Source organism: Monodelphis domestica, chromosome 3, assembly GCF_027887165.1.
Source record: "Monodelphis domestica isolate mMonDom1 chromosome 3, mMonDom1.pri, whole genome shotgun sequence".
Classification (NCBI taxonomy): domain Eukaryota; kingdom Metazoa; phylum Chordata; class Mammalia; order Didelphimorphia; family Didelphidae; genus Monodelphis; species Monodelphis domestica.
The window spans coordinates 173,574,387-173,589,554 of NC_077229.1; the positions used below are offsets into that span (position 1 = coordinate 173,574,387).

The 15,168-nt window shown below is 40.8% G+C and overlaps 1 protein-coding gene across 1 annotated transcript in view; it reads right to left on the minus strand.

Moving 5' to 3' along the window:
• MATN2 (matrilin 2) overlaps positions 1-15,168 on the minus strand; it is a 213,638-nt gene that overhangs the window by 17,785 nt on the left and 180,685 nt on the right. Inside the window, exons 10-13 of the mRNA XM_056823286.1 lie at positions 13,979-14,101; positions 11,960-12,082; positions 4,738-4,860; positions 2,759-3,172 (exon numbers count right to left, since the gene is read on the minus strand). Coding sequence (XP_056679264.1) covers positions 2,759-3,172; positions 4,738-4,860; positions 11,960-12,082; positions 13,979-14,101 — 783 coding nt within the window. The remainder of the gene's footprint in view (positions 1-2,758; positions 3,173-4,737; positions 4,861-11,959; positions 12,083-13,978; positions 14,102-15,168) is intronic.

The window sequence follows — 15,168 nt, forward strand, 5'->3', positions numbered from 1 at the left end:
TGGCATGAACTCTAGTCCTTTGTCATCTTGGGTTTCCTCTTCTGAATACTCTCCAGTTCATCAATGGCTTTCCAAAACTGTGGCACACAGAACTATGCACAATGTTCCCAAAATGGTGTGATTTGGAAGAATGTAGAGAGATAATCACCTTGTTATTCCTGGATATTATGTCTCTTTTTAAAAAACCCTTCCTCTGTCAATGTCAAAACTAAGCATCGGTCCCAAAGCATAGGAGCAGTAAGGGCTAAGCAATTGGGGTTAAGTGTCCAGGGTCACATAAGCTAGGAAATGTCGGAGGCTAGATTTGAATCTAGGACCTTCCACTTCCAGGGTTAGCTCTCTATCCACTAAGCCACCTGGCTGTCTTTGCCTCTCTCTTTTTATGGTCCAAGATCTTTTAGCTTTATTGGTCACTTTATTCCATTGCTGACTTCTATGGAACTTTACTTTACAGCTCTTTTTCAAATAAACTTTATAGTCTAGCCATACCTTGCCCATCTTTTATTTGTGAAGTGGATTTGTGGAATCCAAGTTCTAACTTTACATTTATCCTTATTAAAATTTTCCATGTTAGGTTCAGCCCATGTTGTGGTTTTTTTGAACCCTGATTCTTTCATCTCAGTGTGTTAGCTATCTCTCCCAAGCTTTTTGCTGTATCAAACTTTGACAAACATGCCATGTATGCCTTTATCCAAGGGATTGATAAAACTATTAAGCCTCACAGGGCCAAGCATAGATCACTTCACAGGGTAGTCACTGGAAACTTCTTTAAAATTCCAAGGCAACACCAAACCATTAAAAACTACTCTTTAGGGTCAGACATTAAACTAGTCATGAAATAACATAATTATGCCATCATCTAGTCCACATATTATCATGTTTTCCACAAGAATAGCATGAGAAACTTTGCCAAATGCATAGCTAAAATCTAGGTGAATTATATCTATAGCATCCCCCAGGCTTCTTGTCTAATGACTCTCTTGAAAAAGGAAACAAGTTTATTCTGGCACAATCTGTTCTTGATCACTGTTTCCTTTTCTAGATGTTCATTATCCATCCCTTTAATATTCTAGAATTTTTCCAGGAATTGAAGTCAAACACTAAAGTAACTTTGTACACACAAGAAAATATGAGTTGTGATGTATCCCTTCCCCCAGGCATGTCTACATATTGAGAGTCTATTCCTATTAGTTTCAGTGAGCTTAGGTTTCCACAACAGAACATCTGGAAAGGATTAGGTGTGAGGGTAAGTCAAGCAAGGGATGTCCCCTCTCTTGGCTTTCACTTTTCACATCTGTGAGATGAAGCTAACACTCATGTGCCTCATTGGCTTGCTGCTTGTATTCTACATATGAAACATCACACATTTATTTGAAAGCTTCTAGGACTAGGCTTAAATTGCCTAAATTAAACAAACTCTCCAAAGTTTTATTTTTTTTTTAAGTCAACTATTTTCTCCTCCTAACCCAAATCATTCCTCTAGCCCAGGGCTAATTATTGCTTCCATGGTATTGAGATCATAAGATTTTGAGCTGGAAGGACCTCAGAGGTAATCGAGTCCAGTCCCTCCATTTTATAGATGAGGAAACTGAGCCCAGAGAAATTAAATGAATTGGTCTTCTGACTGCCTCTTCAATACAAACAGTATTTTCTAGAAAACACTCTGATGTGCACAATAGTGAAAACTATTGGGGGAGGGAGCAGAATGTCTATGCCTGGCTAGACATTTTACTCAAGCCTCAAAGGTTTATTTACTCCCTTGGAGAACAGACTCCAGCTGGTAAATATTAGTACATGATTATTCACATCCAGGAGAATGAAAAATCTCTTTGAGGGAAGAACCTTATTTTGTTTTTGCCTTTGTATTCCCAGGACATAGCACTGGATGTGGCACATAGAAGGCACTTACTAAATGTTTGTTTAATTGTACTTTAAAGTGAATCATCCGTGGAGATACTGACATTATCACTGGCCTCCTGCAAGGGTCTTTGCAAGGATGATGATTTGGAAGCGCTCTAGGTGCTGAATAAACTCTCTGAGGCCACCAGGGGGTAGTAGAGGAAGAGTCTCTGGCGGTTGTACAAGACTTGATCCACTGTGTAGGCTTCCCTGGTCCCTCAGTGTGCATCTTGAAAGCTAGCTTGGTGTAGTAGAGAACAGGCTGGAGTTGGGGGCTGGAGGACCTCCCAAACACGCTGTGTGATAAATGCTGAATAGCTCTCTGGGTTTTCACCCTTCTGAGACGATAAGCTCCATGAGGGCAGGGGCTGTTTCTTCTCTAGTGTCTGGCACTGTTCTAGTCAACACTAAATAAAGCACTTCCTTAATAAATGAATGAAAAACTTCACTCACTAGCTATGTGACCAGGTTCATTGGAAAAGAAGAGATTGTAATGCTTACACTACCCACCTCATAGAGTTGTTCATGAGATCTTCATCGTGCTACAGAAATTATTGGTGTTGTTAATAGTCATGGGGATGGGGAAGCTTAGTGTCTCAGTGGATTGAGAGTCAAACCCAGAGATGGGAGGTCCTGAGTTCAAATCTGACCATAGACACTTCCCAGCTGTGTGACCCTGGGCAAGTCACTTAACCCCCATTGCCTACCCCTTGCCACTCTTCTGCCTTGGAGTCAATACATAGTATTGATTCTGAGACAGAAGGTAAGGGGTTTAAAAAATAGTCATGGGGAATTACTGATGTGGTTAATGCCCCTGGGGAGATATAAATGATGTATAAATCCAATAATCCAAGATTACCATTCTGCTGGGCTCTGTTTGCCCATTCAGAGACATCATCTTGGGCTCGTCCATCCGTGAACACAATGGCTACTCTGGGCACTCTTGCTGAAGGTGGCCGCGCTCCTTCTCTCTCCATAAAACTCCTCTCAAACATTTGCTTCAGGGCCATGCCAGTCATGGAGCCCTTGCCCATGTATTTCATGTGGGTCACAGCCTTTTTCATGTCTCTAGCTGTGTGGAAGTCCCTCAGGGTGAACTCTGTGCGGACCTGGGTTGAATACTGCAGCAGCCCCACTCGGGCTGCTTTGGGGGAGATCTCAAGGGAATCTAAGATGCCCGTGACAAAATGCTTCACGATCTCAAAGTTTTCTTCTCCGAGACTTTTGGATCCATCAATCACAAAAACCAGGTCAATGGGGCCTTCAGTGCACTCTGTAGGATAGGAAAAGAGGATGATTAAGGAAAACAAAGTTCATGGGTCTCTGGAAACACACATGGACAAGATTACCTAGTAGTAGGAGGCAAAGCAGCTTGGGAATTAATTCTGACTCCTGACTCTTCTGTTACACAGTATATTACCCAGCTTCAAATGCAGATTCTCTTTTTCTTGGAATCTTTACCCTCCTTCAAAGTCAGCTGAAATTCCACCTCTTTTTTTAAAACATTACCTTCTGTCTTAGAATCAGTACTGTGTATGTTACTGGGTATCAATGAGGGGCCTTTACATCTCTACATATCCTGGAATAACCATCTTTAATTAGCAGTATTCCCTTAGATGATCACACACACACACACACACACACCCCATTCTTTTGCCTGGTATGGGCTCCAGGATTGGGTTAGAAAGAGGGCAGGTTCTGCTTTTCATACTTACTAACCGGAAATTCTTTCTCCTTCCTCCCTCTCATTTATTCTACTATACCAGACATTTTCATTCACAGCAGCATATATGAGATGATTTCCCCATAACCCATCTGTACTTTATCAGTCAGAAGATGAAAAGGTCAAGTTAGCTTCATTTAAATACACATACTTATTTACCTGGCTCTTATCCAACCTAATTATGGCACTATTATTATTATTGTCATCATTTTTCTCTTTAACGATGTTTCATTGATATCTTTTCCAACTATATCCTTCCCTGTCCCTCACCTGAAGATTCATATTTTATGATTAATAAAGAGCAAAAAGAAACAAAAAGAAAGGAGTTCTGCAACCCATCAGCCAAGTTGTAAAAATCCACAGTTCTAATCCCATAATCTCTAACCCTTGCAAAAAAGGAAGGCAAAGAGCGAGACATTTGATATTTCATCAGCCATTGTTTCTCTTTCTTTACCATAAATTTTTCATAACTATACACCCCCCCACACCAATTTGCATTCATCATATGCAGAATGGAGGGAGGCATATCTATGGTTCCACAAAGGAGAAGGCTCCATCCATCTCAGGTCTAACTTCTATCATCATCAAATAAAAAGTGAAGAGATTTCAGGAAAAAAATTGCACAGAGACCCATTTTCCTTGGCAATAAATTTCTTCGTACTTAGGCCCAGGAAAGAATGACAGATATAATCACTGGTTCTTGGCTTTCAAAGGGTTTTTTCTTATTTTCCTTACAATTTTCAACAATGATCTTTAAGTAAAAGGGTCTGGCTTTCAATTCAGCCAAGTTTTTATAAGCTCACTTTTATGTTCTTTCATTGTGGGGGAGGGCAGGAATGGGGAGAAGACAAAGGTGGTTAGGGATCATTTATTCCGAGAACGCTTGATTGCTTTCAGCCCTATCAAGGTGTGGGGCCCGGCTCTCACTGCTTCTGCTCTCAGCCCCAACAAGGGGGCGGAGCCAAGCTCCCATCTCTTTAGCTCTCAGTCCTCCCAAGGGGGAGGGATCAAGCGCTCAAACTTCTGTTCCAGTCTTTCCAAGGGGGCGGAGCCAAGCTCCCATCCTTTAGCTCTCAGCCCCAACAAGGGGGCGGGGCCAAACTCCCATGACTTACTTCTGCATCGTTTCCGGTCCTCCGCCAGAACAAATCCCTCGGAGCACTTGCAGATGTACGAATTGCCATCATTAACACAAGTGTGTTCACAGCCGTGGTTCGTAGATTTGCAGACATCCTCCCCTGAGGATTATGGAGAGAGTTAACATAATTCTGCCTAGGCAGCACACAAGACATTAACAGCTCTCTAATGAGGGATTACGGAAGTGCTGTCTTATTCAGAGGTGCAGCAGGAAGGGTTCGCCGGGAACTTGGAGGGCCGAGCCAGACCTGGTATATTTGTGAGGGGCCAGAAAGGATGATAATAAGCCATCCAGTCTCTCTGAGCCTCAGTTTCTTCATCTGTAAAATCAAGGTGATAATACCCAGACCATTTGCCTCACAGGGTTTTGAAGAAAGAATTTTGTAAATTATAAGGTGTCATATTATTATTATTATACCTTTGTGAAGATTCCAGGTCCCCAATAAAAGTAGAGCCTGAGTGAAAAAGAAAGTGATACTAAATTCTGATATCATCTTTATCATCATCATCTTTCTTATCTTCCTTTAAGGTTTAGCTCATATGCCACTTCCTCCTTTCCAGTTTTCTCCCCAGCTACTTGTACCTTCCTCTCCTCAGACTACTTTTCATCTACTCTGGAACAGTGGGGAAAGAGTGCTGGACTTGGAAGGAAGAACACCTGAATTCAAATCCTGCTTCTGATACCTATTAGCTGGGTGACCCTGGGAAAGTCACTTTATCTCTCCCTGCCTCATCACCCCTTATCTCAATTTCTTCATCTGCCAAATGAGGATTATATTAGCACCCACCTACCAAGGTTGTTGTGGGCTCAAAGGAGATAATACTTATCAAGTTCTCTACAAACTCTAGTTGTTATTGTTGTTCAGTTATGTCTAATTCATTGTGAATCCACAGACCATCATATGCCAATATTGTCCACAGGGTTTTTTTTTGACAAAAGATATTGGACTGGTTTGCCATTTCCTTCTCTAGTGGATTAAGGCAAACAAAGTTAAGTGACTTGCCCAAGTGACAAAGCTAGAATGTGTTTGAATTCCTGAATCCAGGCCCAGTGCTCTCTCCACTGAGCCACCTGACTGCCTTCTATAAGTATTAGAAATGCCTAATTATTGACCTATTTGTCTCTCTCTCCCTCGTTGGAATTACAGCTTCTTGAGGGTAGAGGCTGTTTTTGCCTTTTTTGTATATCCCACATTTATCATAGAGCCTGGCACAGAGTAAGTCAAAAGTAAATGCTTATTGTTTGACTCCTTGAAACCTCCTGAATTCTTTGGTTTTTAACTATTTTAACTTGCCTTCTATTCTCTTAGAGCCTTTTCTTTGATCTCTCTTCCTACTGTATATTATACTTAATTGTGTCCTCCTAGTAGACTATAAGCTCTTAGAGGACAGCTTCATTTTCTGTCTTTGAATCCCAGGGCCTAGAATACTGTTTGATCTTTTTGAGACATGTTCTACTCTTTTTGACTCCATATGGGATTTTCTTGGCAAAGATACTGGAGTGGTTTGCCATTTACTTCCCCACTTCATTTTAAGATAAAGAAATGAAGGCAAATGGTGTCAAAGTACTTCCCCAGAGTTACATAGCTAGTAAGTCTCTGAGGCCAGATCTGAGCTCAGAAAGATTGATCTTCCTGACTCCAAGAATGGCACTCTATCCATTGCTCCACCTAGCTGCCTCATAACATAGTAGATGCTTATAAATAAAAATATATTTGATGAATTAAAATGAATGATTTATTATGGTATACTTTGGACTGACATTTTCTAGATTGTGAAAAATTTGCCTTTCCATTTTCAGGACAAACACAGTGTCCTTCACCACACTTCCTCCATCCCCTCCAGCCCCCCATTCCCATGTCCCCTGCCCAATATTTTTCTAATGCTTGATTTGGAGTTGTCATTAAAATCTGACTGGAGACATGTAGTAGCTGTGTGATCAATCTTTCTGTGCCTCAGGCAACATCTAAGGATTTATCTATGAAGTTATGCACAAGTTACAAGAATGAATGAAAGAACATTTAGTAAGGGCTTATTGTGGGCCAAACACTAGCCAAACAATTCTTGCCCTCAAGTTAATCTTGTAATTAGAGGTGCCAACACATAGACTGGAATGGTGACCGAGGGGGAGTATTCTGGTCTGGGAAGACACAGAGATGATGAATAAATAGTAGGGAGTCACAGATGTCACTGGTACACATTATTCCCATGATAATGAAATCATAGAATCCCTATAACACTTCCTAAAATTCAGAGACTATACAAAATAATTTTATCATGTAAGGCAAGTACCAAAAACTGCTACTGGAGCAAGTGGCATGAAGATTGTTTTTTTCAGTCATGTCTGACTCTTCTTGACCCCATTTGGGATTTTCTTGGCAAAGGCACCACAGTGTTTGCTTATTTAACAGATGAGTAAACAGAGTTAAGTGACTTGCTCTGAGCCACAGCTAGTGAGCATTTGATGCCAGACTTGAACTTAGGAAGAGGAACCTTCCTGACTCTACTGGGGTTGGCACTCTATCCTTTGCACCACCTAGCCCTTCAGTTAATCAAGAGGTTGACTGTAGGTTGGATCACTACCATGGTTGGACTAGTAAATGTTTAATAAACCAATCCTAAAAAAAAAAATGTACATGAAAGACACTTTTAAGAATGCATTAATATTTTTTCCACCTTTATCCCTTTCTTAAGTCTAGACAATTAAGATAATAAATGAAACTTTGATTTGTAGTGTGTTTTGATTTTTGATATGTAAATGCTCACAATGAAAATTTGACAATAAGCTCTCAAGGCCTGATTGGAACTGGTTCTATTTTACCCCTATTAGTCTTCAGAAGGAACATAAGTTCAAGAAACTGCTCTGGAAGCAGTAGGGGTCAGGGAAGGAATTCACCTTACAGAATTAAAGGCTATCAGGACTGAAAAGCTTTACCATATATATATAATTTTTATTTTATTTATAATTTAAAAAGTTATTTATATGTTATATATTTATAATAAAATTTTTATATATATAAATTTTATATTAAAATTGTGTTTTGATTCCAAAACTTTGTATTGGTTCCATGGCATAAAAGTGGTAAAGGCTAGGCAATGGGGGTTAAGTGACTTCCCAAATAAACTGAAGGCAATCTCTAAATCTTCTTAAATTCAATATACTTTCCTATCCCCTGCCAAAAAAGTAAGAAGGCCAGTTAGCATGTTGCCAAGTGGGGTGCCCATGGATAAAATTTTTATTTTGGTCAACACATGTGATTTTATCTGTGAGGGGGAACTCCCAGTAAGGAAACTCCTTTTACCACTGAAGACTGATAACTCATAGTCTTAGGAAGTTGTTAGGGCACTGAGATTAAGTGACTTGCACCAGATCACCCAGCCCTTAGGTGTCAAGGAAGGGACTTGAACTTAAGTCTTCTTGTCTCTGTATCTGTCTGTCTACTGTCTATCTATATTTGGCTAGGTGGCACAGTGGATAGAGCCCCAGGCCTGGAAGACCCAAGTTTAAATCTAGCTTCAGACCCTTAACTAGCTGTGTAACCCTATTCAAGTGACTTGAGCTCCAGTTGCATCTGTTTCCTCAACTGTAAATGGAGATAATAATGATCTATCTCGGGGGCAGCTGGGTAGCTCAGTGGATTGAGAGCCGGGCCTAGAGATGGGAGGTCCTAGGTTCAAATTTGGCCTCAGACACTTACCAGCTGTGTGACCCTGGGCAAGTCATTTGACCCCCATTGCCTAGCCCTTACCACTCTTCTGCCTTGGAGCCAAATTGACTCCAAGACGAAAGGTAAGGTTTAAAAAAAAATGATCTATCTCCCAGGATTGTTTTGTTATGAAGATTAAATGAGATAATATTTGTAAAGTACAGTGCCTGTCCCATAGTAGGCATTTAATAAATTACGGTTCCCTTCTCTTCTCTAGGACCTGTTGCTTCAACATAAAGATATATTGAAACCATAATAATAGTTCTGTGAGGCTCAACTGGCTACTGACTTAGGAACTGTGGGAAGGAGTAGAGAAGGGGCTTCTTGAAGGTGGTGATGAGATTTCTCTAAATATAACCCACTGTTTTCTCTTGGAAAGAGAAACTAGGACCCAGAGCAACTTTCCACATTACAGCCTCATTGACCATAGCACCTAACTGTATGACCTTTGGGTTAGTATTAAGAACATAATATAGGTGACTAAGCCAACTTGAGCTGACAAGCTGGGAGAGAAAAGGATTACTAGAATCAGGCTCAGGACAGCTATACGTACGAGGTCTGGCTCTCACACAAGGTTCTGCAGGTGTCCCTCATCCCTCCACACTAAGGCTGTGTCCCTGAGTGGTTAATTACTTGCTTCTGTAGAAGGGCTGAAATTTACCCAAAAGTCCCCACAAGAGAATTCTGAGTTCATGGTTTGTAGTCATCAGGGATATTTTTGCAAGGCCAGATGACCGGTCAGGAAAAGAGAACAATTAAAACAAAGAACAATTAACACATCCCTGCCATGGGAAAGTACAGGTGCCAATAATATCAATGGATATTGGAATCTGGGGGGAGGAATGACCAAAGAGCAGAGATCTCTTCTCCAAGAGATCCACCTCTCTGTCTGTTGTCTGACTGTCTCTCTTTCAATGCCCCTCTGTGTCTCTCTGCTTCTCTTTGTCTCTGTCTCAACTTCCATCTCTGTCTCCATCTCATTCTGGATGGCTCTTGGGCTTGTGGCTTAGTTCATAGGACCATAGGGGTGTTGTTTTTTTCTTGAGTTCGCATCAGAGATATCCCTGACACTGATGTATTATCATGCAGGGGATTTTACTTCAACTTGGCTTTGTTATTGGTAAGATGCAAAGGGTCAGCCAGGTGGCTCGGTGGATAGAGAGCCAGGCCTGGAGATGGGAGGTTCTGGGTTCAAATTTGGATCCAGAAACTTCCTAGCTGTGTGACCCTGGGCAAGTCACTTAATGCTAATGGCCCAGTCCTTACTGCTCTTTCTTCCTCAGAATAGATGATTCTAAGACAGAAGATAAGGGCTTTAGCATTTAAAAGAAAAAAAAAAGATGCATGTATGACTCCCCCTCCTCGAAGGATCCTAGCTTCCTTTAAATTTTAGCTCAAGTAACTCTTCCTACAAGAAACCTTTCATAATCTCCCTTCATTTGTTAATGGTCTCTCTTGGCCAATTCCCATGAATTTTGTAGTGGCTTCCTTTTAAAGGTTCTTTGTGCTTCAATCCTCTCCCCACTCTAATCTTTCTACCCCATAATTGTCCAAATGAGTTGGCAAATAAAGGAATTAGCATTTAATCCTAGATTCAATAGCAACTAAAGGTTACTGAGCAGGGGTACAACAGGATCAGACCAATGCTTTAGGAAAAGACCAACTGTCACAAGTCACAATCTGGCTCTAACCTGTTTTTCTGGGCTTGGTCACACATTACTGACCTTTACCTATTTGATGCTCCAAACTGGCCAATTTACTATTTTCCATACACAACATCCTCTCTGTGTCTCACTGTGACACAGCTATACAACAGAATAAGGTAGAAGATGGGCTTTTCTGGAGTCTGATGCTAACAGCTGTCCATGTTTACAGAGATCTTTGTGGTTACAAGGAACTTGGTGGAGGTTCTAAAATCATTCAATTTAGAGCTGAAAGAGGCCTGAGAGGCCATTTAGCCCAATGCCCTCATTTTATACCCAGGGGAAACTGAAACATAGGACTGGAAAGTTGCTCCAGGTTACAGAACTAGTAACTGATAAGAATTCAGATTTGAACCCATGCATTCTGACTCCAAATTTGGAGCTCTTTCTGTTGCATCATCCTTTCTTTTCATTACCACCCTGGGTTGTATTTGAGGGTAGGTAGTATATTGGAGGAATGTAGTGAAAGTATCATTATCCTCATCTTGTAGAAGAGGAAAATTGAGGCTCATTAAGTTAAATGACTATATTTTGGCCAAACAGCTAGTAAGCACTGGAACCAAGTTGGGAATTCAGCTCTTCTGATTTTAAGTGTAGGGGTCTGGTTTGTTGTTGTTGTTGTTGTTTGTTTGTTTTCTAAGCACATCATAATAGCTTTCTTTTTCTTTCTTCTTTTTTTTAATACTTACTTTCTGTCTTCAAAGTGATATGAAGTATCAACTCTTAAAGGAGAAGAGCAGAAAGAGCTAGGTTACCGATGGTGAATCTTTTAGAGACCAAGTGCCCAAATTGCAACTCTCACACTGCATATTAGCTCCCACCTTATCCCAGATAGGGGAGGGAGGAAATACTCCCATTGGGCTGCTGGGCAGAGGGGAGGGTAATGGGAAAAATGTCCTCAGGTGCGTGTGGAGAGAGGGAAGAAGCTGCCCTCTTTGGCATGCTTTGATACATGTGCCATAGGTTCACCAACACGGGGCTTGACAAACTAGAGTAAGTGACTTGCCCAGGGTCACATAGTTATACTTCCTTCAAGCTTTAGCTCAGATGCTCCTTCCTCCATGAAGCCTTCTCTTAGCTTTTCAGCTAAAAGTGATCTCCCCTCTCAAATTTTCCTATAATATTTCGCCTTCATCTCCGTTTGGTTCCTACTACTCAAGCTGATCGGTGAACTTGTTATATTATCCTTTCTCTCAGCACCCCCATATCTCAGCAAAGTGTATCTTCTTTTTTTATATTCTTATTTTCTGTTTTAGTAACTCTAAGACAGAAGAGTAAGAGCTAGGCAAGCAGGGTTATGTGATTTTCACAGTCACACAGTTAGGAAGTGTCTGAGGCCAGATTTGAACCCATGTCCTCTCAACTCCAGGCCTAGTGATCTATCCACTGAGCCACCTAGCTGCTCTTCCAAAGTTTATCTTCTTAAGGGCAGAACTTTATTATTATTTTTGCCTTTGTATCTCCCACACTTAAAGGGAAAAAATGGTAAAATGCCTAGAGAGCTGATCTCAAAGCTAGGAAGACTTGGGGTCCAAGTCCTAACTCTGATACATGTTTTCAGCATCACCATAGGCCAGTTTCTTAAGGACTCTGTGCTCTAGGCAACTCCCCAACACTATAAACTTTCAATGATAGAAGGAATTTCCTCACCAGGGAGTCCCCTATCTTAATGACGAGTTCCAGTCCCCATCCCTGGCATAGTGCCTTGCACATAGTAGTATATGTATTACTTGTACACACTTATACACACTTAGTACACGTTTCCTGAATTAGATTTAAAGCAAACTTACTTTTGCAGGTCTTCCCGTCATCGAGAAGCATATAACCTTCAAAACACAGGCACATGTATGATTCCCCCCTGCTCACACAGGAATGCTCACAGCCATGGTCTCCCAGAGCACACAGGTCCAATACTGAGTTTCCATGTGGTTCCAAGGACACAGATGGGAAAAATATTTCACGCATTAGCAATTATTCCCCCTTTAACAATGCACGTGAATTAGACAATTATCATTTTCTATTTCCCACTAAAATATGCTTTTGAACATAAAGGCAACTTTGGACGTTTTCTTCTAGTAGCAGCCTTTTGGCCTGAAACTAACAAAGTTTTTGAAAGTGAAGAAATGACATAGTTATTGAAGCCATAGAATGGATAGAGTTCCCATTTCTCATCTCTCATCTGCATTGCTAATGCACCCCCCACCAGATTATAAACTCCTCTGAGGGCAGAGACTATCTTATTTCTTCATCTTTGCATCATCAATATCTGGTTGTACAGGTTGTTGTTAAGTCATTTTTCAGTTGTGTCTGACTCTGTGACTCCATTTGGGGTTTTCTTGGCAAAGATTCTGGGGTGGTTTGCCATTTCCTTCTCCAGTTCATTTGACATGTGAGTAAACTGAGGCAGGCAGAATTAAGTGACTTAATTCTGGATCACATAGCTAGTAAGTGTCTATGGCCATATTTTCCACTGAGCCACCCAGCTGCTCAATAATGATAACTCCTACTTAGCTGGTGCATTGCAATTTATTGAGTCCTTTGCCCCCAACAACCTAGGGAGGAATTCAGAATAAGTTTTAGCCTCATTTATGGAGAAGAAAACTCAGCTCAAACAGATGAAATAATTTGTTCGTCCAGGGTTTGAACACTGGTCTTCTAATCCAGTGCTTTCCCTGTAAACCTTAAAATTTCACAGACTTATGAATGTTAAAAATTTTACTCCACATTGAGGAATCCTCCAGTTCCCTACTTGAAATAATTCCCTACCAGATAGTGAGAACTCTACTTGAATGTGAAAACTCCTTGCTATGGGAGTATCCCTACTCCACCCCTACTTAAGTACTGCTTTAGGGGAGAAAACTCCTTGCTAAGGGAGGACCTCGATTCCACCCGAGATTTTGCCCTTAAAAATAAGAGCTCAGAGAAGAGCTGGAGGTCATTCTGAAACATTCAGATTGAGGAGGACTCATTCTGAAACATTCAGATGGAGGAGGGAGCTGGTGAAAGCAGCTGAGATGATGTTGGCCTGGTGTCACTAGAATCCTTGCTTAGGCAGACCTTGTGGTGAGTGTTAAAAGACTGACTGACTGATCTCTCTCTCTTAAGACTCAGGTCTAGGCCATGTTGGCTTAAGGCCCTTCATACTTATTTCCTTTTTCTCTCTTTCTCTCTTTTCTTTAATTCCACATTTGTATTAATTAAAATCTCTATAAAACCCAGTTGACTTGGGTATTTGAATAATTGGGAATATTTTCCTGGCGACTACCTTATATTTGATTTAAAAACCAAGACACTGTAGTGAAACATATTTTCTGCGGTCAAATTTACTCACCCTCTCTTATATCTATCACAATTTATATCTTCCACCATTTTAACTCACTACAGTTTATGGGCTTCACTATTTTAAATCTTACACCCTATTACACTATTCTGGTTGTCTTCCTTCCCCCTCCCTCCCTCCCTCCCTCCCTTCCTCCCTTCCTCCCTCCCTCCCTCCCTTCCTCCCTTCCTTCCTTCCTTCCTTCCTTCCTTCCTTCCTTCCTTCCTTCCTTCCTTCCTTCCTTCCTTCCTTCCTTCCTTCCTTCCTTCCTTCCTTCCTTCCTTCCTTCCTTCCTTCCTTCCTTCCTTCCTTCCTTTCTCTTTCTCTCTCTCTCTCTCTTCTCTCTCTCTCTCTCTCTCTCTCTCTCTCTCTCTCTCTCTCTCTCTCTCTCTTTGTGTACTCTGCTTGAGTAATTGATTTGACATGGAAATTAGGATCTCAGATGTTTTTACAGCAGTTCATACTCATGTTACAAACCACATGAACATACTTCTGCAAGTTTTCCCATCATCCTGGAGAGTGTAACCTTCATAGCAGCGGCACTCATAAGAGTCATCAAGGCTTACACAGGTGTGTTCACAGTCGTGGTCTCCCAGAGCACAGGAGTCCAGTCCTGATGTTCCATGTAGAATTATGCAAAGAAAAAGGAAAATATTTCACACATTAGCATTTTATCCCCCTTTAACACTCCACACAAAACAAAAACTGATATGTACTAAACTTACAAAGTGGAATATATATTTTGCTTTCCTTATTACATGGTGTAATAGATACTACAGGTGTTATCCTCATTTTATACATGGGGAAAACTGAGGTTCAGAGAGTTTAAATGATAGGAGCCATGCATTAGACAAGGGGCATATAGCATTTCACTACTAAAACATACTTTCAAACATGAAGGAAAATTAGGATGTCTTTTAGTAAGTCACTTCAGGGGCTGATATTTCAGTAACATTAAAAAAAAAGAGAAGTGCTATGTATGTGCATGGATACCATAGCATAGGAAGGATTCCAGGCCAAGTTCTCATCCATTCTCACATGCACATATTGAATGATAGTATCTTATCAGGGCTTTACAGTTAATTAAGTATACTGCAGATCACAATCCTCAGAGGCAGATAATAAAAGGGGTGTTTTTTTAAATACTCATTTTATAAGTAAGGAAACCAAAACTCAGAAAAATTAAAAGACTTACTCATAGGCAAACGTAGCTAATAAGGGGCACATTGGCTAAAGTATTGGGACTTGGAGTCTGGAAGTTGTTGTTGTTCTGTTGTTTCAAGCATGTCTGAATCTTTGTAACCCCATTTGGGGTTTTCTTGGCAAAGATTCTGAAGTGGTTTGCCATTTTCTTCTTTAGCTCATTTTACAGATGAGGAAACTGTGGCAAACAGGATTAAATGACTTGCACAGGAGTCACACAGCTAATAAGTGTCTGAGACTAGATTTGATCTCAGGAAAATAAGTCTTCCTGATTCCAGGACCAATGCTTTATCCAATGTGCCACCTAGCCTGGAAAACTTGGGTTCAAGTCTTGCTCCTGACAAGGTGTGATTCTAGGAAAATTGCTTACCCTCTCTGAGATTCAGTTTCCTTGCCATTAAAATGAGAGGGATTGGACTTAATGGCCTCTAAGATTTCTTCTGTCTTTACTTTTATAATTCTAGGACTATGTACTCA